General features: G+C 51.3%; 1 protein-coding gene across 1 annotated transcript in view; it reads right to left on the reverse strand.

Annotated features, from left to right (window-relative positions):
- The window catches only part of LOC143425262 (uncharacterized), a 129,094-nt gene that overhangs the window by 10,388 nt on the left and 95,422 nt on the right, over nt 1-23,284 (reverse strand). Inside the window, exons 7-8 of the mRNA XM_076897932.1 lie at nt 21,735-22,023; nt 21,500-21,645 (exon numbers count right to left, since the gene is read on the reverse strand). Of these exons, the coding sequence (XP_076754047.1) occupies nt 21,500-21,645; nt 21,735-22,023 (435 nt within the window). The remainder of the gene's footprint in view (nt 1-21,499; nt 21,646-21,734; nt 22,024-23,284) is intronic.

Below are 23,284 nucleotides of genomic sequence, written 5' to 3' on the forward strand. Positions count from 1 at the left end.
CCCGACAGTGTTTTCCAACCTTTAAACCAGTTTTTGGCACTCCAACCCGACAGACTCGAATATTTCGTTCCCATCCTACTCGTAGACTTACGGTCTCCGATTGTTTGCATCGATGATAGCGCGAGAAACGTTCCAATTTGAATATTGCTACCATTCCGTCGGACCTATCGTCGATACGTACTACTCGCGAGACCTGGAAATAGGTTTCTCTTTCATTGCTACAGTTTTTATATATACATATATATATATGGACAGGACGTTTTAGCGAAACTGGCCGATGTCGAACAACACGGTAATCCCCTAAAACGTACATTTATAGGCAGCGTGCGAAATTTCCGCGAGTATGATTTTTAGTTTCGACGACGACGCCGTAGCGTTTCGGAACGCCGGCGGCCACTTCGGTGAGATTAAGCGTGAAAAGTGGGCGGTGATTGTACAACGTACTGCCAGTGACGCATATCCGGTGGTTTGGCCCCGGACTGTTTTCAACGCGGCTCCGTGCTCGACGATGCTCGCAGTTCAATATTTCGTCGGAATCCGCCCCCGCACCCGGTCGAGAAAGGTGGAACGAGGTTTCCTTATCGCCGCTCCGGTTGCGGCGACCGCCGTAATAACGCCGGGACGAGGAACCGCATTTTCTATTTATCGATAGGAACAGCGAGATACGCTGCTTGGCATTTCGCAGCGCGGCCAGTTTTGGCCTGCACGCGGATTATCGGCGATTCTTCGATGTTTGATCGATCGGCCGGTCAACCGGACGCCGCGTAACGTTGTCTAGTTGCGTAACTCCTGAATGGAGGAACGCGGATAACAATCGAGGAGCAACAATAGGCAGGGCGAGGGGGGGCAGAGAGGCGGGCGTATCAAAACGGCGAGCAATTCGCAGAAACGATCGGCCGATGGAAATTCAATTTTCCAACTAGCTGGAGTCGTCGATACGTATTTTCGGACAGGTCCGCGAACAGGCTCGACATTTAACAGCGACACGCGTCCGATTCGTGGTGAAATTTCATGGACACTTTGTTTCGCCCGTTGTTTTTTTCCTCGTCCGCGCGCGATAAGGCTGACAACCAACAAATTGCGGCAATTACAACGGGGCGAAATTAATCGTCACGATTTTCCGGCAGAAAGCAATTATGAGACGTCTTTGTAGCGGTGTGCTTTTTAAAAAAAACTTGTTTGTCCGTTTCAAACATTGTCCGTGTGTTGCAAGGATACGCGTGCCAACCTGAACCACGCGTTTCTCTTTTTCCCTTTCCCCTTTTTATTTTTTTTTTTTTTTACTTTGGCTCTTTCCAGTTTAAAACCAGAATAGCGGAAATTTCTCATTCCCCGCTCGCTACATTTTTGATAGAGACCGCCATGGAATTGCGTCTCTATCGTGCCCCGATCCTGTTTGCTTTTTATGGTCGCCAGTTATTGCTGGTAACAGCGTTATTGTATCGAACAACGGGAATACGCATTCACCGGGCGTAATGAATGTCGCGTTACCGCCGCTCGATTTATCGCCGGGCAGCGCGCGTAATTAATATTATCCGACCGAATCGAAAGTTTCGCCGGAAGTTCCAAGCCGCGAGAACTTGTCTATTTGCCGGCGGTGACTGTACCGCCCTTCGCGCAGGGTACAGAGGGACAGAGGATCGGATAAAGGGGAATAGGAAAAGTTGCGGCGTTCGTGCGAAACGTTCGAATGAAGATCGCGGGACAACAATGGAACGAACGAAAAAAAGATGTCCTCTGTGAGCACCGATTCGACGCCATGATCGACCAGCTTGTCCGATGGAAATTCAATTCCCAAAGCGGACGATAGCGCGCAAAAATGACGCGTTCAGCGGCACGGAATTTTCTGGCGCACGTTGAACATTTCCCTTTTTTCCTCCCCTTCTTGCCTCCGCCTATTCTCCCTCTGTTCGCAACGGGGTATTTTCAATCGTCATTTTTAATTCTCCCTTTTCTGACCTCCGCGCGGAAAGACGGCTCGTCTCCTTCCTCTCCCTCCCGTGGAACAAAAGGAATAAGTCTGCACGCTCTCGACGACTTTAAATAAATCTCGAATACGGAGACGCTTGCGAAACAGAATCGACTAGGAGGTCTATTTGTCTTTCATGTTATGCAACATTGTCTTCAGCATTCGAGACGTATATACGTTTCATTCAACGCGACGGCCATACAAGTCTCACGTGTTTGTACATCATTCCCCTCTTATCGCTATTTATACCGGCAACTATACCCCCTAGAACAAATAACAATCTCCCCGGTCTACTTTGTGTACTCGCTTGGCCCCATTCTTTTCTTCGTCTTAGCTGTTCTCTTCCGCTAAAGCTCGGAACGCGTAAGCGTTGCTCTCCCCGATTCTTTTTTCCACTTCCGCCGACGCTTGGTCAGCGTCCTCGCGACTCGTCCCTCAATACGAAACTAGAGAAAGGAGCAAAAAATATTAATGCTACCGTTCCTTGCGGCATGACGGATTCGCCAAAAGGCATCTTTGTGCCCGGCAACCAGCCGGTTATTTATTGTCCCTGCTCGCGAGCTTTTCGCTAGCCTTACGTTCGAATTGTTACTTTCCTGTCAATGGCAGGCAAAGCCATCCCTCTCTTTTCGCAAGTTCGTACTTTTCACGACGGGAGGCGTAACTATTTCACCTCTCGCCCGTTATCCTCGGGATAATCGTATCTCGAACCGAATGCTGGGGAGCATCCGCGATTTTCCATATCGCGCGTCAATCGACTATAATAAGCCGGGGCAAACTTTTCGCCCCTTAACTCGGACTTAATCGAGGAAGAAGGTTCGCCGCAGTCGAGCAGATTCGGAGGAAGGAACGGGCAGAAGTTCCGAAAGATTAGAACCGATGAGAACGGCGGTTTACTTCGCGGCCGGTTATCGATTTCACCGCGAACAGAGCAACCACCGGGACGATGACGGTAAATCTGGCTGGCACGGATGAACGTGCGGCGTCTCTGTCGGCCGGTCACGATACACTTTGCGAAAAGTTATAATTATCTCTAACTATCCCCCCTGGCGGTGCCTTAATTTCTACATTAGATCGCAATTATGTATCGCAAAGCATGGAAATTAGCTATTTTGGAGCGGACACCGGTGACGGCCGCGCTTGATACACATTTCGCGTTTACCCCGCTAATCAAATTTTGTACGCGCAACCGCGACGAGCTTCTTCCAGTCACGGTTTATTAAACTAAATCCGGTCATTAATGGAATGCCTGGGTAAATCCGTCGACCATTGTTTCCTACCGTGTCCATCGCGTTTATAATAAAATAGAGTGCTGCCTGAACGAACACGGGTTCCCTCGATTACAAGAAAGATACAATCGTGAGTCGTTCGATTGGCATTAAAGGAGATGAGCGCGTTAATAGCCAGTGGATTTTCGAGCGAACGCTTCCTCTGCCGCTAAGGGTTGCGACTGGCCGAGTTTCCGTAGCCAGCTCGAATTCGCATTAGCGTTCCCCGGGAACGCTACGTACACCTTCTCCTAATCCGCAAACAGACGTTATCTTCGCAACGTCGTAATTATCCGCGTGATACTACGTCTTCGTAAAAATGAATTCGCCGGTGGCGCGAGGGATCCTCGGTTCGGCTGGCACGATTTCGCTACCCCCTGTCGTAGCGCAGAGAAAGGAGAGACGTCGGATGGAGGGGCGCAGGAATTCCGTTAATTAAACGCGGGAGAGCACTTTCAGTCCCATTATTTGCGTACGCGAGGCTTTCGAGCCGGCGCGGAAATAAGATTTGTTGGTAGACGCGTAAAATTCGCGAGGCGGACTGGAAAGCCTTCTTCACGCGGCGCTGTCGATACGCCAGAGGCACACCCGCGCCCATTCGCGGCTCCTCTTCGCCGTTTAAAGCACGACAAGGTGTTCTCGCAGTTGGCTGTGGTAGCACCGCTGTCGTGGAACCGATGCGATGCTAGCGCGCGCTAGAGCGATGTCGAGGTTCGGATGTTTTTACCGGTGGTAGTATGTTCGGTCGCTTATGCAATCAATATGCGAGGGTGAGAGCAAGAAGGGACGAGGGGAAAGTCAACGCGGAAGCGTGGCCGCGCTGATACTGGCGTGAGATGATAAAAACTGCTCTGAAACGCATCCCACCCATCGTCCTTGCCACCGCGTCTCCTTCGAGAGAAATGAACCACCTCGGATCTTTACGCGGATCTCAGAACGAATGTCTGATTAGCGTCGCAATTAAATGGCGCGATGAGGGGGCGAGGGTAACCAGTTCGGTTAAGTACACGGCACCGCGGACTACGTCCTTGCCGCGTAACGTTGCGCTCGACTGAGTTCCAAGAAATTCGAAAATCATCCCTTCGTGACGAGCCGCGAAACGAGTCTCGCACGATGGAACAACCCGAGGGACACGAATTTTCATTTTCATATCAGACGATCGATAAACCCTGCTTCCGTCCTCTGTGCCGTCGGCCAGCTAAGTAATCCGTTAATTCGTCGCGCGACGCGAGAATTCATCGGACTAATTAGGTAAGGGTTCGGAGACATTAAGATTATAAATGGACACGCAAGATGATACGCTGCGCAAAGAAGCTTACGGCAAAAAGGAACAAGATGGAAGATCAAGCCAAGAAGGATGTATAGGTGCGGGGGACGGTAGCGGAGGATTCGAGACGCCAGTGGAAAGGAGAAAAAATGTACAAAGAGAAGCGAAGGGGAGGACGAGGAAGGAGAAGAAGATGAGGAAGAGGAGGAAGTGGGAGGGGGAGAGGAAGGTTGAGGGGGGAGGGAGGGAACTCGCTGCGTTCCAGTATACGAGCGAAAGGGGGTGCAAAAACCGAAACTGCAAGATGTGCAACTGCAAGCTCGGTTGGACGAACGCAGGGATTGCCAGCGACGTCAGCAGAAGGCTCTTTCACTACCCTACCTCTCTTTTTCTTCGGTGGATTTCTTCCAACTCTTCGAAACGGCTTACGAGACCGGCTCCTCTCCTCTCCTCCGCGGGACACTCGCGCGATCCTTTCAAGGATCGCGGAAGAGGATTTCACGTCGGTTTCACGGCGAAATCTTCGGCTTCGTACACAAATGATACGATTGCGTCGCGATGCAATTATTGAAATGTCATTTCCAGCGGAAAATAAGTGCCTTTTACCTTTTCCCGATTCCTCTGCCGCGGCCGTTTTTAAAACGGCAAAACCTTCGCTCGTACGAGGGGGGTTGGTATCCGCGTCGACGACCGGAGAGTGGTTCGCGATATTTCCCCATCGCCAGTGTCGTCTATAAATTATAATTTTCGTTACGCCTGCCTCTCGTTTCTTTTTCCTTGGTAAAACTTCTATTCCGCCTCTAGTTGTTCTTCGCGGAACACTTCGTAACTTGGTAACTCGGTTAAGTTTTTCGAATGCAAACATTTTCCTCGCTTTAAGACTCCGGGGAATCCTTCCAGTTCATCGTAAACACATAATTGTCGCTTTAAGTTGCAAAACGGATTTCCCAGTCCTCCTTTTTCCGGTTGTAGAATAGGGAAACGATATCGGGACTTACAGCGTTAACAGTTCAACGAATCCCTTTGTCCTTTGTAAATTCCCCGAGATTGTTCGTAAAGCTTAACAGGCTTTTATCTCTCTTGCTCTCTCTCTCTTTCTCTCTTTCTTTCTCTCACTCTCTCACTTTCTCTCTCGCTCTCTGGCTTCAGGGGCATTTAAGGCCCTTTAAAAAGGGCGAGTGCGACTGCACGAGATGAACTCGCTCCGAGTTAATGGAGAACCCTTCGAGAAGTACAAAGACCATCTTCCCAGGGCTGCTTCTAAAGAGCTTGAGTATTAGTTAATTCAAAGCGACCTTTATCTCGCCTACTGCGGGCGAAAAGCGTGTAGAAATTAATAATCGATACCGATCGATCCTCGTGGGTTATCTGCCATCTCGTGCCTTTAAAAACGTCCAACGGTGGTCTTCATTTTTCGCAAGGGGACAGCAGATAGGGAATGTCGAGAGGAGGCTTTCGCGACTACGCGTAAGTGAAACGGGTCGACGAAACGACCGTCAAGAATTGAATTACGCGGCGCGCGCGGATGAAACCCTTGCCGAGTAGCTGCCAGGTGGAGGGAAGAACCGAAATTCAAAGTGTCCGCGCGACGAAAATGTTCGAAGCTCCTTCGGATGCTCCCTGATGGACGTTCCCGGCCGTGTCGGCGATTCGCGAAACTCGTTTCGGGCTGCGGACCGTCACGAGATGGCCCCTGGGTATCCGGCCGCAGCTGGGCTGCTACCCATCGCGTACCTACCTGCCGTCCACCCGAATCTACCTACGCGTCGGCCTTCTATCTCCGCGCCACCTGAGAATTGCCAATTTGCTTGCAAATTTCGTGCCACGCCACGCTCCGTTCCCTTTCGACGCCCGCGGCGGCCAACCCTCCTTCTCCTCCTCCTACTCCTCCTCCTCGTTCTCTTCGTGCATTCTTCGAGGCGAACGTTCTCCAGCCACCGCTAACAACGCCTTCCTCCGCTACCCCTTACCTTCGCACCGATCTATCGCCCCGAGAACGGCGACTAATTCTCTTTCGCGCTGTTTCCTCCGCCGCGGGACGCCTTCCGATCAACGTTTCCGCGGGCTAATTTATAGTCTATCCTCGTCCCCTTTCCACGACGATGAACGTCCGTCGGATACTTTTTGTTACTCGCGGCCTTTAACGAGCCGTCTGCCCGTCCGTCTTAATTCCGTTATACAACCCCCGTCTCCTGCAGGTGGCTGGGGTAAAATGAATTTTCAACTTTCCTCCGATACGATATTACCACTGGACACGCACCATCGTACCCGTGAGTTTTTTTTATGCTCTCCTTTGTTTCTTCCTTTCGTATCGAAAACTCGAGGAAGTTGTTCGAGCGCTGGCGGCACGGGGCGCGACGCACCCCCTACCCTCGTTTCGCGCTACGTGTCTATCGTCACGGTTTTCGCTTCCCTCCTCGTCGCTGTATTGTTAATGCTCCTCCTCTATCTATTTATTCCCGATGCAAGGGCTGTCGACTTTGAAACTCACTCGAGCGTACGGTGGCGCTCGACTAACGAGCAGCCCTAACAAATTGCACCGCGAGGAGATCCTCCCTCCTTCTTCTCCTCTCGTCTTGGTGCGTGCGTACCGCGTTTCGAATCGCAGATTTCTTTTCCTTTCGCGTCATCTCCGTGGTAGGCTGCGAAGTTTTCTGCGAACGCCAACTCACCGGTTCGAACTCATACGGCACCCCGAGAACAATCAGCTCGACGATTTTACGGCGTGTATACGTAAGTGAAACAAGCCGGAGTTCACGCCGCTGGAGTTCGCCGGATGAGCGTAAGGCAACTTTGAGAAGAAGTGGAACAAGAAACAGAGGGAACATCCCTCATAGAAACGCACCCTTCCCGTGTACCGCTTCCCCGCAAGCGTGACTGCGCGAGCACCGCCGGGCATGGCGCGAGATATATCGCGTAACAGCCGCCCTGTAATTAATTAAACGTCTCGCGGCCAGTCAAAACGTCGTAAATTCAAACTCGCGTGCAGCCTGCTAGCCGAAGGACGACTCTTAGACGCCCGTGGTGTCTTTCGTCGAGAGGATCCTCCGGGGCGACTCGATGGTAACGTCGAAATTATTCTCGAGGCGACTGATGGCGCAAAAACTCGATTCCTCGCTCGTCGTAAATTCCATCGAAGAGAATTCGACGTGTTCGGTGGGCACACCTCGGGATTGCCTGTTCCATACGCACTATTGACGTTTATTAGCTCCAAGGGAGACCGATCCCGCTATATATCAGCCCGAGATTGAAAGAGCCCCGGGATGGAAGGAGAAACAAACCTGCCAGGACAATTGTTTTCCTTTAATTTACCCTCCAGTTCCTCCCTAATACGGAATTGGTCAGCCACGTCGATCATGTTTCGCCTTGATTGACCGATCGAAGACAAGGACGAAAGAGCAATCGTACCTTCCTCCTTTTTCCCTTTTTTTTTGTTCTTCGTGTCCCTTTTACACCGACCGTTTTCACGTTACCGTCCGACTTCTGCTCGACGGAGCTATGATCCATCGCCGGGAAAGAGGAAACGCTTCGCAAATGTTTACGCAAACAATAACAGCGGAAGTGAAAAACGAGAGATTAAACTGTAACGAGGATGCAAAATCGATAGGTTTCTGTTATAACTTTGGAGGGTATTAAAGAGGATTTCGCGTAAAAAGGATTTATTCGGTAATTATTTGAACACCGCGCAGTCGCTGGTTTCGGCGATATTTTTGATTTCACTTTTCCCGTATAAAAGCGAGTAACCTCTGCCCGATGAATCGGACAGAAATATTCAGCGGGATACAAAAGCGTATCGGGGGCGTAAAATCGGGAAAAAGCAGACGGTGGGAAAAGGATTCCTGTCGCCTTGATGCGTCGCGTCATTTCCGGTGGCCGATCGCCGGAGGCGGAGCGCGTCGAGAACGTTTCACGTCCGTTTCTGGCCGAATGCGCGCCGCGATGAAGTAGGCGATTTAATCGAAAACGAGCGCGATCGAGTTCGCGCGCGACAGCCGATTCGATTCTACGGCGATCAGAGCCGCACAAAGCGCGTTACCAGGGCCGAAATGAACGAAGGGAGGGAAGAAAAAAAAGTAGTCCGGTCGCGGTTAGACGATCCTGAACAGTTTCGAGCGGATGAACCCGGCGCGGGTCGGTCCCAGCAGACCCGGCGAATTTATTTGCACGCAGAAAATTACGCGTCAAGTACCAAGGGATTATCCACGGTCGGGCGACATTATAATGCGCTTAGTATGCGCATAAATCAATTCCATAAATCTCGTCGTAGATTAATTCCCGACAAGATCGTCGGGTATAAATACTTGGCCGATCGCGAGACCGCGCTAGACCGTGGCGTAATCCTAATTATAATAAACTGGTCGAGCACGTATCGACGATTAGTAGGAAGTTACGGGCGGAAACATTATCTCGGAAAATGAATGTTTTCGGATCGCGAGAGCCGGATACAACACCGGGCCGCTAATTAACCGGGCGGTGCATGTTCTTTATCAGCGCGCGTCGAGGCTGCCGGCGGAGTGAATTTATTTTAATTTCAACGGAATCGAACGAACCGCGCCGCCGATATAAATGGACACGGTTCGAAAACGTCGAAAGATTCCCGCACGCGGGAATATAAAATCATTTGACGCGACGTTGCGGAGGAAAATTCTGATTGAATTGGAACCTCGCAGGTCGCGGAGGATCATTTCCAAAACGATGGCTACGGATTTAAATTGTTACCGTTTTCGCTTGGTCGATAATTCATTAACGGAGTATCCGCTGGCAAGTGTATGGAAATTGTGACAGATATACATAATTTCGAGAGTAACGCGTTTCAAGTTTCGCGTCGTCCTCGAACTGTATAATCGACTTAAAAATTTCACCGACTCCGATTCCGTGGGAATCATCGCTTGTCCGCTCGTTACCGGGCACCATGCATCGTCGATTAAATTCTCGTTTAGTCACCGCCACTTCTCGCCGGGCTACTTTTCCCTCGCCTACCCTTCGTTCCACGGCTGACGTTATTACTTTCGGCGTGCTTTCGGGAAATTTATAATAGCCGCGAGGTGCCCGTGGAATGTCGTCCGACGAAAAATTAAAATCGACGTCGTTCCACGCGTACACGTTACACGCGATCACCGTCCCCGTAATTAACGAAGTTCTTCCCATATTTTTTTCGCCCCCCCTGCCGCGATCCCCGAGGAAGTCGTCCCGTCACATTTTACGGAATTATTCGAAAGAACCGTATCTAATTTTTCCAGCCGTCGTTCCCCTGCACTCCGCGAGTGTAAAACGCTCTGAACAGGATCGCGCTTCTCGTCGACGAAAGTTTCTCGCATCTAATTCTCGAACGTTTCACCCCTGCCACTGTTACCCCCTGGCCGTTTGCTGGCAGCTAGTCGATGCGCCCATCGTTCCACGGAATTTGTCCAGCCTATTATTCCACGGCGTACTCGTAAAAGCGAATTCGATCGTGCGGATTAATTCGAGCGACTGCGACCTTGGCGAGGGGTGCGCACCCTTCCACTTTGCTAAACTTTCTGGAAGGCTGAAGGTCAACTCGCCCCGTGGAAAGTCGCGTTCGTCGACGCCGACGACGAGTTTCTCGAATGAAACGGCTTACCGGATGAAAGGAAGCGGTCGTTCTCGTCCTCGTCGTCGTCGTCGTCGTCCTCGTCCTTGTCGTCGTCGTCGACGTCGTTGTTGTCGTCGAATGAAAGGGTTGCCACGGAAGATAGGGAGCTGGCTGTTCGCCGAGGGTGGAAAAAGGCAGAAACGTGTACGATGAGGGGACGTAAGTGACAAGTTGAGGGATTGCCGCGCCTACGCGGTTGCATTGTCGCAATCATCCCCGATGAACGTTCTCTGCTGCCATCCGACTCGGGATTTTTACCATTTTTGAATCTACCTGTGCTTCCTCGCTTCTAAGACGTCCTCCAAATACGTCAGAATAATCTTAAAACGAATCTATCGTATTTCGTATCCGTATCGCACGCGTAGATACGCACGAAATGATCCCGATAGATCCATCGGCGAGATAATAAGCGATAAACAATTATCGCGTGAACATCGTTGCAGCAATGGGTAAGCAGAAATAATTTCATCGGCTCTTATCGCGTCCCAATAATTCGGGCGAGCGTTATCGGCCGTCCTCGATCGTGCTCGACGCGCGAACCGATGTTCCTTCGAGAGAGAGAGGCCAGGGCTCTCTTCGAACGCGGCTGGTGCAATTGGCCGTTTTCGAGGCGCGTTTTCGAAAACGACAGAGCTTCGCATTCGATTATGGAAGGGTTGTAGCGGCGCGCGGTCCCCTTCGGGGAATTGCGGTGGCTGACAGCGCAACCAGCCGTCGCCCCTCGCCGCCCACCCTGCGTCGATCTCTCGCTTCCACCGGTAAAACAATGACGAATGCGTCCTCCGCAACCCCCGTTTCTGCACGTGCACGCGTATCGACTGGAACACGGACGCGCGCGGAGACACCCGGAAATGCGGGCTAACACGGGCCCGGTTACGCTCGAGATCGAGTTGCGGTGTTATCGAGACGGTTTCCTGTCGCTGTTGTACACGGACTAGTTTCCCAAACCTGGCTCGGTGTCTAGACAAAACGGCCAGATATACCCGTTGCGAGGAAGTTCACGCACGAACAGTCCGTCTATCGTTTATCTTCCCGGGCAGCCCTTCGTATTTTTGCCCGCCGCGCGTTGCTACCGCCGGTGGATTTCCTCGATACACCCAGATCCGCCTGGCCACCCGTCCACCTCCGAGCCGTCCGATTGAAATTTTTGAACCCTTCCAACGCCGCGAACCCACACGCGAGTTTCGAAAACTCGTTCACCGTGCTCTATGGACCCATTTATATGTCCGCGTCCCAACTATTCGACGCAGGCTATGAAGCCATACGTACCACCGATGCTATCGTCGCTCTTCCGCCTGTGGAGATAAAAACAGACGCGGTAACAGCGAACAATTTTTCCACTCCGCGCTTGGCAAATGTTTACTTTTGCATTTTAATCCCCAAATAATTTCACCCGGATACAAACGATACATTTTGCATCGTGAGTGAAAAATTATTCAGCCTGGCCGCGGTGTCCGGTGCACGGTAGCGAGTGAGCGATCGGTGTAGAACGGTCGGTGCACGCGTAGAACTTAGAAAATGATCGACGAACGGGTTCGAATTAATTGCAATCAGAAGCGAGCGCGTACGAGCGACTCGTTGCTAGCCTTTCGTTATTATCGAGCCGATTGCCGGCACGTGTATGGGCGCAATCTAGTCAGACGTTGACGAGTCTATAGATAGAACGGCAAGTGACGTCGGGCGAAATGAACGTTCGTATACCAATTACTTGTCCCTTCGATCCCAAATTCCCGTTAAGCGTGTCTCGAAATCAATATTAAACTGTGCCGGCCGTAATTTCTGCTTTAATCTACGATTAATTTAATCTAACGTTTCGCCAGCCCGGTAATTACATCCTACAATTTCTGTATAATTACACGTGGACAAGCCACGGAACGAACGCCAGCGGAAAAACGCGTTGTCCGTTTCGCAGTTGCACCCTGTAATAGCCTGTCGGTGTTTGCGCAAAATATTGCGCCTTTTTTTCCCCCTCGAAATAACAGGATATCCTTGTTGTTGCATTATTCGCGCTGCAAAGCCTCGCGGTTCGCCATTCACTCGGCACGATTGATCGAGCGTTAAGCGTGAACAAATCTGAGGATAAAAATGGCGAGAACAGTGATGGAACTGGCGGAGAAGTAACGATTCGGCGGTTCGTTGACGATCGTTTGAGAGTCGAGAGCGAAGCGGTGCTCCCATTTCGATACTCGCCGCAGCGGGGAAGTTGGCAGCGGGTCGAGAATAAGAAGGCGTCTCGCGAGCCGCGTATTCGAACGGGTTTCCCAGGGTAGAGAACGAAGGCGGTTGCTCGAGAAGAGGGGAGAAAAAAGTCGTTCGAAATTCCGCGCCATATGCTCGATGGTGCTCCTTCGTGCTGCCCCGTTCCCCGGAGGAACGGCCTCGGCGTCGGTGCCTTGCCGCAGCCACGGAGAAATTCAAATTTACGCACCGACTGCCCCGGGTGTGTTTTTCGAACTTATGAAAAATGAGTCTAGCCGACGGTCCAGACTACCCTCCAACCACTAGTCTACTCCACCCCCACGCCCGGAGGTTTACCTCCTTCAGCTTCCACGCCTTTTTCCTATGCCCTATCGTTTTAATTTCCTCTCGTTCACCGACCTCGAGTGCCTCGAAAACAAACACGGTCGTTAATAGCCTCGAAAATGAATAATCGTAGAATCGACGGGGTGAACGAAATCGTGAAACGACTGCGAAAAGAAAGGAACGTTCCTAATTTTTTCGAAGCTCTGGCGATACGCTTTTACCATCGTATCGATTAGTCGCGAGACAGTTGTTTAGTCATCTTCTGGGAATCGTCATCGTCTCGAGCGTTTTTCGAAGGCTAATCTCGCACGATCATCCGGCGGAAGCGAGCAAAGCTGTTAACCGAGCGGAGAGCTTCCGGAATCAAGGCAGCCGTACGTGAAGCAGAAACAGGGTAGCGTCTATTCTTTCTCCGTATTACCATATCTTTCACGTATCTCCCGCTCATTTTTCTTCCGTTATTGCGGCCGGTCCTTTAACTCGGTTCATTTTTCACTCATCCGCCGCGTTGCTCGCTACGTAACTGGCTCTGATACCGAGACCCTGCTTGAATCCGTCCAATTTCGCCGTTCTCGACGAGAGCTGCCCAACGAAATTTCGCGGAGCTACCCTTTTTTTTTCGAACGAAACTCTCCCGCGTGGAGAGCCCCTCGTCGAGGTTCGGCTGCCTCGGACCGTGGCCCGGCGTCGTCTTATTTTTCACGACCCCGTTACGTAGCCGTAGAGAAATGGAAATAGCTTTCAATCTCCGCGAAATCGGCACGAAAATAAAGAGTAACGACGCGGTGTAAGCGTAACCGCGCGGCCATTTGTAATCGAAGTTTTCGCTCGGGAACCAAGATGGCCACCAAGCAACACCACCGAGCAAGCACCAGCGGCCAGGCCTCACGTTTTCACGAGCGTCTGTTTTTTTCTTGTTTTTTTTTTTGCGAGCTCTCGCGACCGCGGTACGATGAATTATGGCGCATAACCTCAGGAGACACGGAGCCACGATGCATATAACCTATATTTCAAGTTCTTACCGCGGAACGTGCGCCGGTACAGTTCACGTCTAGGCAACTCGATCTAACCCGACCCGAACTAACATCGCGTATGCGAACAAGAGCTACCAATATCTTTTGCCACCGATCCATCTTCCTCCCCGTGTACACCGGCCTGGATCGTATTTTGACTCATCCTTCCACGTCCTTTACATATTTCCGGCGTTCCGTTTCCCCTTGGAACGTAATCGTAAACGCAAACGTACAAGCGGGCATGGAAATTGATAGTTCGCGTCGGGGACTTTTACCTCGAATTCAGCGACAGTATCCGCTTGCTCGGCTAAAAGTGCCTTCCTGGCTCTTCAAATAATTGTTTTTCCCCCCTTTCGGAATTTCGATTCGAGCCGGCGCTACCGAAGAATTCGATAAAAGTGCTTCAAACAAATTACACGGCCCTTGTCTCCGTTTCGTTTCGGCTCTGTTCCAGCGAAAGAATTCCCGTAGTCCCGTGGAAAATCTAGCTGCGGCAGGTCGGGAAACATTACCAGAGATTATCCGCCGCTTTTCCCCTCTTCCTTTGTCTCCTCTCGCGCGGCCCTCGCGCAAAGGAAAGAAAGGTCAAGAGTCCTTGCCCTCGGAGGGGAAGTTCAGGACAGCCACTCGCGCTGGCCCGCTCGTTTACGATCGTTTCGAGCCTTAACGAGGTTCATCGTGCGCTCGCTAACTCTTGGAATTCCGCTGCTGCGCGCACGCTTCGAATATCTTCACGCGTCTCACGTTTCGGGATATTACCAGCCCTCCCCTGGCACTTTTATATTTGTCGTTCGGTACGCGCGGTCGCCGTTAACTACTCTTTCGAGTTACAATTCGAACGCAAACGAGAGCGTCGTTCCTCGAATTTATTTATACGCGTACGCGATTTTCGTAACCGTTGGACGAGAAAAGGTTCGAGCGTACGGTATTCTCGACGAGAAGCAAACCAATTGAATCGTAATATTTTCTACGACAGCGGGCAAATAACGAAAGAAATCGAGTCCCGGACAGTCGTAAACCCCACGGCGTTATCGATGTATCGTAAACGTAAAAACATACGGGGAACACGCGAGGGATTAAAATTGCTAGATGCGTCCGTGCGCGAGCACGCGAGGCGTTTACGTGGGCGGCGTGCATACGAGCGCGGGGAATACAAAGTCGCGGCTATCTGCGCCGCGTAATTGCCGGCGTAACGTTGTTCCGCGAAGCAATTCGATTCCTTTTTCATTATTCAAATTTCGTCCGCGGATGCCGGATCGCGAATCGTTCAGCAAAATGGCGGCCGCGGATGGACGGACCGACCCGATCATCGCGACATTTTTTTTCTCCTCTCGTATTTCCAACCGGATCCTGCTCGAACGCTGCAGTAGTTTTATTCGGGGGACGGAACCGTGCGATATGGAAAGCGAACATTTTCATTTTAATTTCGTATCTTCTGCATTCGTTTAATCGGAAGAGATCTCGTAAATTCGGATCGTTGGCGTTCCTTCGAAAATTCGAGCAACCGCGAACGACGTCGGACAGTTGTTCTCCGTGCCTCGATAACAATCTCCATTTCGCTTTTTGCTTCCGGAGAGCAGAGTCTACTTTTTTCGTTTTTTTTTTTGTTTCTTTCCGTGGAAAATACGACGTCGCGATAGGAATCAGATACGGACACCCGTTGCATGGAACCGCGCGCGAGCTCACGTAGAACCGGTACGTGCTTCCGTTGTCTCGATTAAATTGACGGGGGCGGGTGAAAGAGGGGTGGTTATACGATTTAGTAGGGGCGCACTATTGATTATTATAGCATTACAAAAATGGTGCCGCGGCGGTGCGCGCCGCCTCGATAGACCCGTCGCTTTTTATAAACTGTCGTGGCTGATGGCCGGAAAACAAACGGGGAAAAAGCTGCGGACGGGGTGGGGGCGAATCGAATTAATGCCCAAAGCTGCCGCTTTAAACAGCGAGCCCTGCGGTTTTCCCAAGCTTGCTTTAATAACGAGAGAATCGTAAATTTTCGAAACCGGCGTCGAGCCACCCCCTCGATCAACCTCGAGCCCCTTTCCCGCCGTTCCTCCGCGTCGCGCCGTATTAAAACCGACCAAGAAATTCAACGCGACTTTTTATTCCCAGCCAGTGGGAGCAGGTTCTCGCGCGGTGAAAAAGGGCTGCCCGTTTCGGGCTGATTATTTCGCCGATAATTGCCGAACGATTGCCACCGCGCGCGTTTAACCCTTCCGGTGGTTAATGCGTCCGGGGTAGTTAATGCGGCCATTCGACGATATTTTTTTCTTTTCACGCGCGATACAAACCGGCGGATATTAACGCGGGCGAAGATGAGTAATAGCGTCGGATTTCTCTTGGAAATTTTCATAATAACGGGGATCCACAAATTTCTGTTCGCGAGGAATTACGAGCATCGATCGGCTCGGCGGCGGATGGGAAAAAATTTGGCAGCGAAAACTGAGACCGATATCGAGGACCGCGTTGAAAGGGAACCAAATGGGAAAATTTATTGGTACGATAGGAGGCAAAATGAAACATTCGTTCGTTGACTTATCGGCATTGCCAATTACTGCCGCGTCCTTTCTGGCTGCGATCTTCAGCTCGAACGAGCTCCCTCCCGTTCAACTTTGTAAACAGTTCCGTCAACTTTCAGCAAGGATATTAAAAATGATTTACTTTGAAAATTTCGTGTCCAAGATATTTAATAAGGAACTCGAGCGATATCGCGATGAATTTAGCAACGTTGGAAAAAAAATGCGAATGAAAGGAGTTGCGCGAAGACTCGTTTGAAAAGCGAAGTCAACCGTGAAACTTGTTCCGCGCGTGTCGCTCGTAACAGTTTTTAAACTGCGAATTTTCGTTCTAACCAGTTTTCAATCTGTAAACTCCGTCTGTTCAACTTCGTCGGATCTATCGAATTTTTGAAAATATATTCAGTTAGAAATTAATATGGAGCAGCCTGTATGCGCGCACGGGGGAGCTGTCGCAGGGATTTCGCGTGTAACTACAACACGTTCGAACACGGATATCTAGACACGCGGCCATGTTCCTACCGGCGCACGGAAGCAGCCAGCGTGTCGTCGATTTAAAAATATAATATATTCAACGGTTGACCGCCGTTGTGCCGTTTAACTAGCCGACCGTGTTCAACTTTGAAACGCTCTCCTTCTCCACTTTTCCTCTGTCCCTCCGTTACGTTCTTCTTCTTTTCCTTCGCTCCACGCGTTCTTCTTTTCTCGCATGTCTCCGTAAAGCGGCGTTTAACTCCAGCTTAACGCGACGACTTTTAAATCGTGACGAAAGGCATTTCCCTCGCTGGTTCGTTTGCTCTGACGATGCCTGGTTCGCCAACCGTGAAGCTTCTGGACGATCGGAATTTCTTTCGATCATCGAGCGGATAAAATACCGCTGGTTGGAAGACGCCCGGTGTATTAGCCAATTCGACGTCGACTTGTAAATTTGAAGGAGTCACGCCGACGTGGAAAGGGCGGCCAAGTTCTCGCTTGAAAAATGGCAGCCGTTGCCCCCGAGAGCCGATCCGCGAACACGCGAAATTTCGATCGCGTTTCGTGCCGCTGCTCGTCGAATGAGCAAGAGACCGAGGGCCTCGATGAAGAGATATCGTTGACGGTTACACACCGTGCTGCCACTAACTTTCGACGTCTATCACGATTTTTCCTGAAACGTAACGCTCGATGAGGTCGTAAATAGTAATACGTTCAACGATGGTAAAAAAAAGCCTCTGTGCGCGGCTCTATCCCGATATCTAAATAATACAGTTAATACTAATACGATGATACGCAAAAGCTGATTCGCTTCGGTTATAATTTAAATCGTTGCGGTAAATTTCATGATTTATGGGATCAAAGTATAATTCGGGGCCGCTGTTATATCGAGCTAAATTTCTATAACCGTTGATTCAATTGTCCAACAGGCTAAAATCGCGCGCAGGTATCCGTTCTACGTTTATATCGCTACGTCGATCGAATCATCGCCTCGAAACCGGTTCGAACTCAATTACGGCCGAATCCTATGTCCGCGAGCGTAATTCGAATTTGGAAACAGCCTTCGGTCGGTCGCGGGTAATCACGTCAGGGAGAACCGATTTATAATTGCACCGCGGCGCGTAGATACGCGTGGCACTGCGATTTTTTACATCGCCGTGCGGTGCCATAAATCAATTAAAACTAAAAACCAGCCGGGGCCTGTCGGTGACAAATTCAGCTGCGACTCGGCTCGCGAGCCACCTGGAGCGAGCTCGATTCGCGCGTTCACCCTCGTCTCCTCGTTACGCTTTGCCATCGCAGCTCGTCGCGCGCGCGCGTTTCACGCGTCCTGTCCCAAGCAACGCGCAACGAATTCTTTGGCGTTCGTCGAAGACGTTGCCAGCAACGGCGTTCTCGTATCGCTTCGCGAGGAAGCGAAGACAACGGATTGCGCCGACAAAAGCTTAATTGCTCGGGGATTCGAGCTCGTTAGATACAGCACTCCAGGTATTCCTCTTCCACCCAAGACACTCTCTGTTATTCCCCGCCCATTTACGTAATACTTGCCGCGACATTTTAAACAAGCGTCTAACCTTCTTGTTCCTATTCGTTCCTAGACTACGCTGTGGCACTACGCTAGGCTATGAAGAATAATAATAGGAAGCGGGGGGGTTGTATCGAGCCGTAGTGACTTGACGCGAGCAATTAAGGGTAAATAGTCGCATCTTCCGGTTCTACCAAGGGAATGTATTTATCCTCGGGTGCGGGGCCTGCCGGCTCTCAAATTGTTTCGCCTTATTCTTCATTAAGGGGCATTTTTTTGCAAGAGCGAGGGCCGCGAGAGCGAAATGGGCTCGCTCTCGAAGAACATTACGGTTCCCAAGGGATTCATTTCTCTCCGCTTCCATTCCACTCGCTCGCGATCAATTCCAGACTTTGCTTCTTACCCTCCTGTAACTTCGAATTGGCCGGATTCGTGCTCGTTATATCCGATGTCGTGAGTGCACTTACACCGCCGCCGCCGCCGCCGCTTACAATCGTTTCACTCATCCAGTTGATGATTTTGCTTCCGGACCTCTTGCAACTTGGAGCCATCCCGCAGGAATCCTCTGCCGCCCACTTATTACGCCTAGTGGATCCCTATCAATCTAACTTGAAAATGGAATTTCGTGATTGCCCACCACCCCCTGCATCTCTGTACACCGATCGTTAAGAGGCTCTGTCTCAACGAGCGAAATAAAATCGGCCCGCAAAAATTGGCCTACTTGCTCGCCCGTCGAACCTGTTGTACGCGCCAAGAATAACAGGTCGTTACTCGGAGGGGGTTATCGGAAACACGGATAGGATTTATACGATTCGATCGAGTTAGGCCTGGAGAAAGATCGTGCGCGAATTATTCGCCAGCGTATTTTGTCTCAAACGAAATCTTCGTTTCTTCTATTTCCGCGGAATTTCGATAACTGGATATACCTATTAAGAGCAGCGTTATGGAAATCGGTTGAAATTACTTTAAACGATTAACCTCTAACGGTTTTTGCTCTCCGCGTCTCTGTTCCTCTCCAAAGGCCGTCGAAATTGCAGCTCGCGCGGCAGATAACGGCGAACAGAACGTGAAATCATAAGCTAACAGATATGCAGGCGATCAAATGAAACCGATCCGCGCGTGCATATACGCTCAGCGTCGTTTGCGACGACGGCAAACACGCGGCTCGCAATTAATCTCCCTGCTACGGCGGTGCCCGGTAAGTTCGAAACGAGTCGCAGGAATGGGTCCTTCGGACGTCTTCGCGCGAGCCGAGCAATTTTTCGCCGCCGACGGAATACCAATGTCAGCGGCCACGTTTCTACGCGATTGCTCATAAAAGTTTCGTTCGAGGAAGGAAGAACGGAGGCGGGGGGCGCAAAGAGGGCGAGACGGCAGGCAAAGGAGGAACAAAGCGCGAGGGTGAGCCTGGGTGGTACGAAAAAAGATGGATGGCTGGTGGATGGTCCACTTTATTGCACCGGCGGATATTGTATAGCTTATGGGGTACAAGAGGAGAGGAAGAGTTTTCCCTGCGAGACGAATGATCTATCGCGCGAGGATCTCACGGACACGGTTACCAGGGGTGAATTTTTCGTCGGACCACCGTCGTCTCCGGACGGAAAATCGGTGCCCAAGCGGACTTACTCGAGCTTATAAAACTCTTTCGGTCCCCCGGTACAAGCTGAAACTGTCGGACTCTGCTCGATCGATTCGAAATCGCCAACTGCTCTAATCTCGCGATATAAAATATTCGCGCGGTGCAAGTCGATCGCAGCGAATCTCGCTGGTTCGATTGTCGCGCGAACGGAAAGACCGTCGAGCTCGGTTTAAATAATTGCCGTTCGAACGGCCATTCGACTCGCCGATTAATTGGCCCCGGTAACACGCGGATCTTGGGAGAAAATTGCAGGCGTGCTCTCGGAATCGAAGCTTCGACGGAGAATAGAGGGAGAGGGCGAACGAGCACTGGATCAAACCGAATCCAATAACTCTCGCGGGATTACGAGTCCGACCCCGGGGAACCCGGCGTTCCTCGAAGATGTGGAAATTGCGGCGAGGAAGAAAGCGAACGAGAAAAGCGAGGAAGGTGTTGGGGGATACGAAGGTGGATTGTCGCAGCGCTCGGATATTTCGCTGGGACCGACCAAACGTATATCGCGCAGCCTGCATTCGTATCAGCTACATTGGATGAACCTGGCTAAGACCGTGTTTGCACCGTGGAGAAACAATGGGCTTCTCGGGGATCCTTTACCCGCGAAATTTTCAAACAATGATCCGGGAGCGGGAGAAATGAAACGTCTCGACTTGGATCGAACGGAACGAGGAAGGGCAAGGTTCGTCGTAAAATTTGCGTGGAACAAGTTGCGAAGGGCACGCGCGTCTCGATAAAGAGGAAGGATCGAGGGATAAAGCGCTTTTGACGCGGGAATCACAGAGCGAAACCGCAACGGTTCGGGTAAAAAAGAATAACCCCCCCGCGGTTCGCGGTCACGAATACGCCTACGTACGCGGGCAACAAACGCGGGAGCAAAAAAACAAACGAAGAAAGAGGTGATCGACAAACAGAGCCACCAAACCAAACCGCACGAGCCGTCGTCGGAACGATGAAACAAAATATTTGTGCGGTTTCAACGATTTTCGCGACGCGCGCCACCGGTTCCCTACAAATTGAATTTCTCCAGGAAGATTCGTTTACCACCCGTTGCATAACACGGCCGCGCACAGCCGTTCACCCTGCTCGATCGCTCTCCGCAGGATCGCGTGCTCCCGCGATCACGTACATCCCTGCCGGTCCTTGCGATACCTCGTGAGCAGTCATTCGAGCCAACGATAGCCTGCGTAAACTTATAAAAGTCTTTCGAGGGACTTTGACAAATCGTCGAGATCGACGCTCCTTTCTCTGCCTTACGCGCGATCGATCGAGTGGAATTTAAACTCGAAGACACTTTTCGTTGCCTCGTTATTAGAAGCAATCAGTGTTTCAGAGCAACGTCGCTTCCTTTACGGATTATACAAGATCGTATAACGATGCGAGGTTGAACAAAAGAAGGATCGCGAGTCTCTTTCTCGAATCGAGACGACCATGTTGCCGCACTAAATCCTACGAAACTTTTCCACGAGGTTCCAGTTTTCTGGAGTTTATCGACGTTCGAGGCAATTTCTGGCGGTCACATTTTTCCCCTCCCCAAAGCTCCTCCTTTCTTGGACTCCGTCCCTCTTCCGGGGACCTAATAAAGTTCGAGGGTCCCGCAAAATCGAGCGCAACTGGACGGTCTATCGATTCTACACCGAGTATCGCGGGGTAAACAACAGCTTTAGCGAGACACTTGAACGTTTTGTACTCACTGACTAAGGTGAGGAAAGGTATGCTGTGCTGCTGAAAGTGCGGCGGGCTGCAAGCTTCTTCCGGTCTCGCCACGGCGCTACCAGTCTGCACCTCGATCACGTGGATGTCCCTCCGGTAGAACGACATGCACATGAAACCGCTCCGACTGAAAAAGGCAAAGGAATTCTCATCGTAGAGGTTCGCGACGCGGATAAAAGTGATTATCGAGAGTTCGAACGCCGCGTTTCTACTCACCAGCCGACGGTGTAATGCGCGACCAACATGGTCATCGGTACCGCGGCTAATTGGTCGCTGGATTGCTTGACGCTGTTGCACAGGATCTTTACATCCTGATCCTCCTGGCCGGGTACGTACTGGCCGTCGAGTGGGCCGCTCTCGAATCTCGAGGAACTGCTGTTCGATCTGGTTACGTGCAGCGAAGCGTTCCTCGGGTGGAACGTGTAAGACCTGGTCAGGTCGAGGGTGTGCCAGCTGGAATGGTCGGTCAACCAGCTTGGAAACGGGCAGGGGCCGGGCGGCGCGACTGAAACCGTACAGGAACCAATTTATTTAACGCTGATTGGACTCCCCCCCTCGGGTCGTGCTGGCTCGCGTTAAACGTACCGGCTGCTCCGCCTTTAAAACCTATTTAGAATATGGACTTAGCGATTCCTGATTGTTCGCTCGTTCGCTTCCCACCAGCCCCCGGAATGTTCTTAGCCGCGTGGTACGAACGGTTCGTTTCATCGCAGACGCGACGGTGCGCGCGCGGGTGAAAATCGGCCGTTCCGAGGGGGGTGGTAATCGAGTCGACCTTCGAATCGTTGCTTTAATTCTATTTGATCGTGCCTCGAGGACCGGTCCAGGGATGAAATCTAAGAGCCGTGAAGAGGAGCGAGGAATTATTGGGACGATATTCAGGGGGGTGGCCGCGGGACGGGGTAGGTATTCTTAAAGCGAGCCAAGCCTTCGTTCGTTTGATCCAGACAGTTACGGGGCACGGTATCGATCGGTCCGAATGGCCGCGCGACTCGTTCCGACGAGATCGACCGGCAGGCCACCGCGTGAATAAGAAAGAGAGAGATCAGCGAACGGTGGATAAAAGAGACGAGCAGGACGGGGCGAGCTTTGAAAATTTCGCAGTCAGCCCACACTGGCCCATAAAGTCCTCGACGTTCCGAAACGACAGCCGATAAAACGTCGACGTAGGTATTCGATGGCGAAACAGAATTGTTCGAGTATCTCGCCGGTCCACCAGAATCGCCCATCCCCCGCCCCTCCGCCCCTTGGCCCCTATCACCTCTTTTCGCGTTCCATTCTAACCCCCTCCCGAACTCGTCCCAGAACCTCTCGGACGTGTTCCACTTCCGCCTCGGGGGTGTAAAATCCGAGCGTGAGAAGGAGCCACTTCGATAGTGTCGGGCATCGGGCAAGGGTTGACGGAGGGAAATGGATAACAAAAAGGGGAGCTAGCGCTGGCGTCGGTGAAACGAACAAGAGGGACGCGCTGTAGGCCGATAGACGGATGAAACGAGGGCAAGAGAAAAAATAAAATAAAATAAAATCACCGCGCTGTAACAACCGAAAGGTAAGAGACACGATATAAAAGGGTACGCGGAGGAAAAAAGGGAACGGTGAGTGGTCCGGGGGAAAGGAGATACCAAAGAGAACGCTAAGAGATCGGACGATAAGGGAAGAAGGGGGCGGGCCAGCGCAAGAATGAAGGATTGACAGAGCGTGTGCGTTTGGCCAGCTTTATGGCACGTAAAAGCATTGTTGCACGGCCCCGGGAAGAGTGGAAATAA

Source organism: Xylocopa sonorina, chromosome 7 (assembly GCF_050948175.1).
Source record: "Xylocopa sonorina isolate GNS202 chromosome 7, iyXylSono1_principal, whole genome shotgun sequence".
In the NCBI taxonomy this organism is placed as follows: domain Eukaryota; kingdom Metazoa; phylum Arthropoda; class Insecta; order Hymenoptera; family Apidae; genus Xylocopa; species Xylocopa sonorina.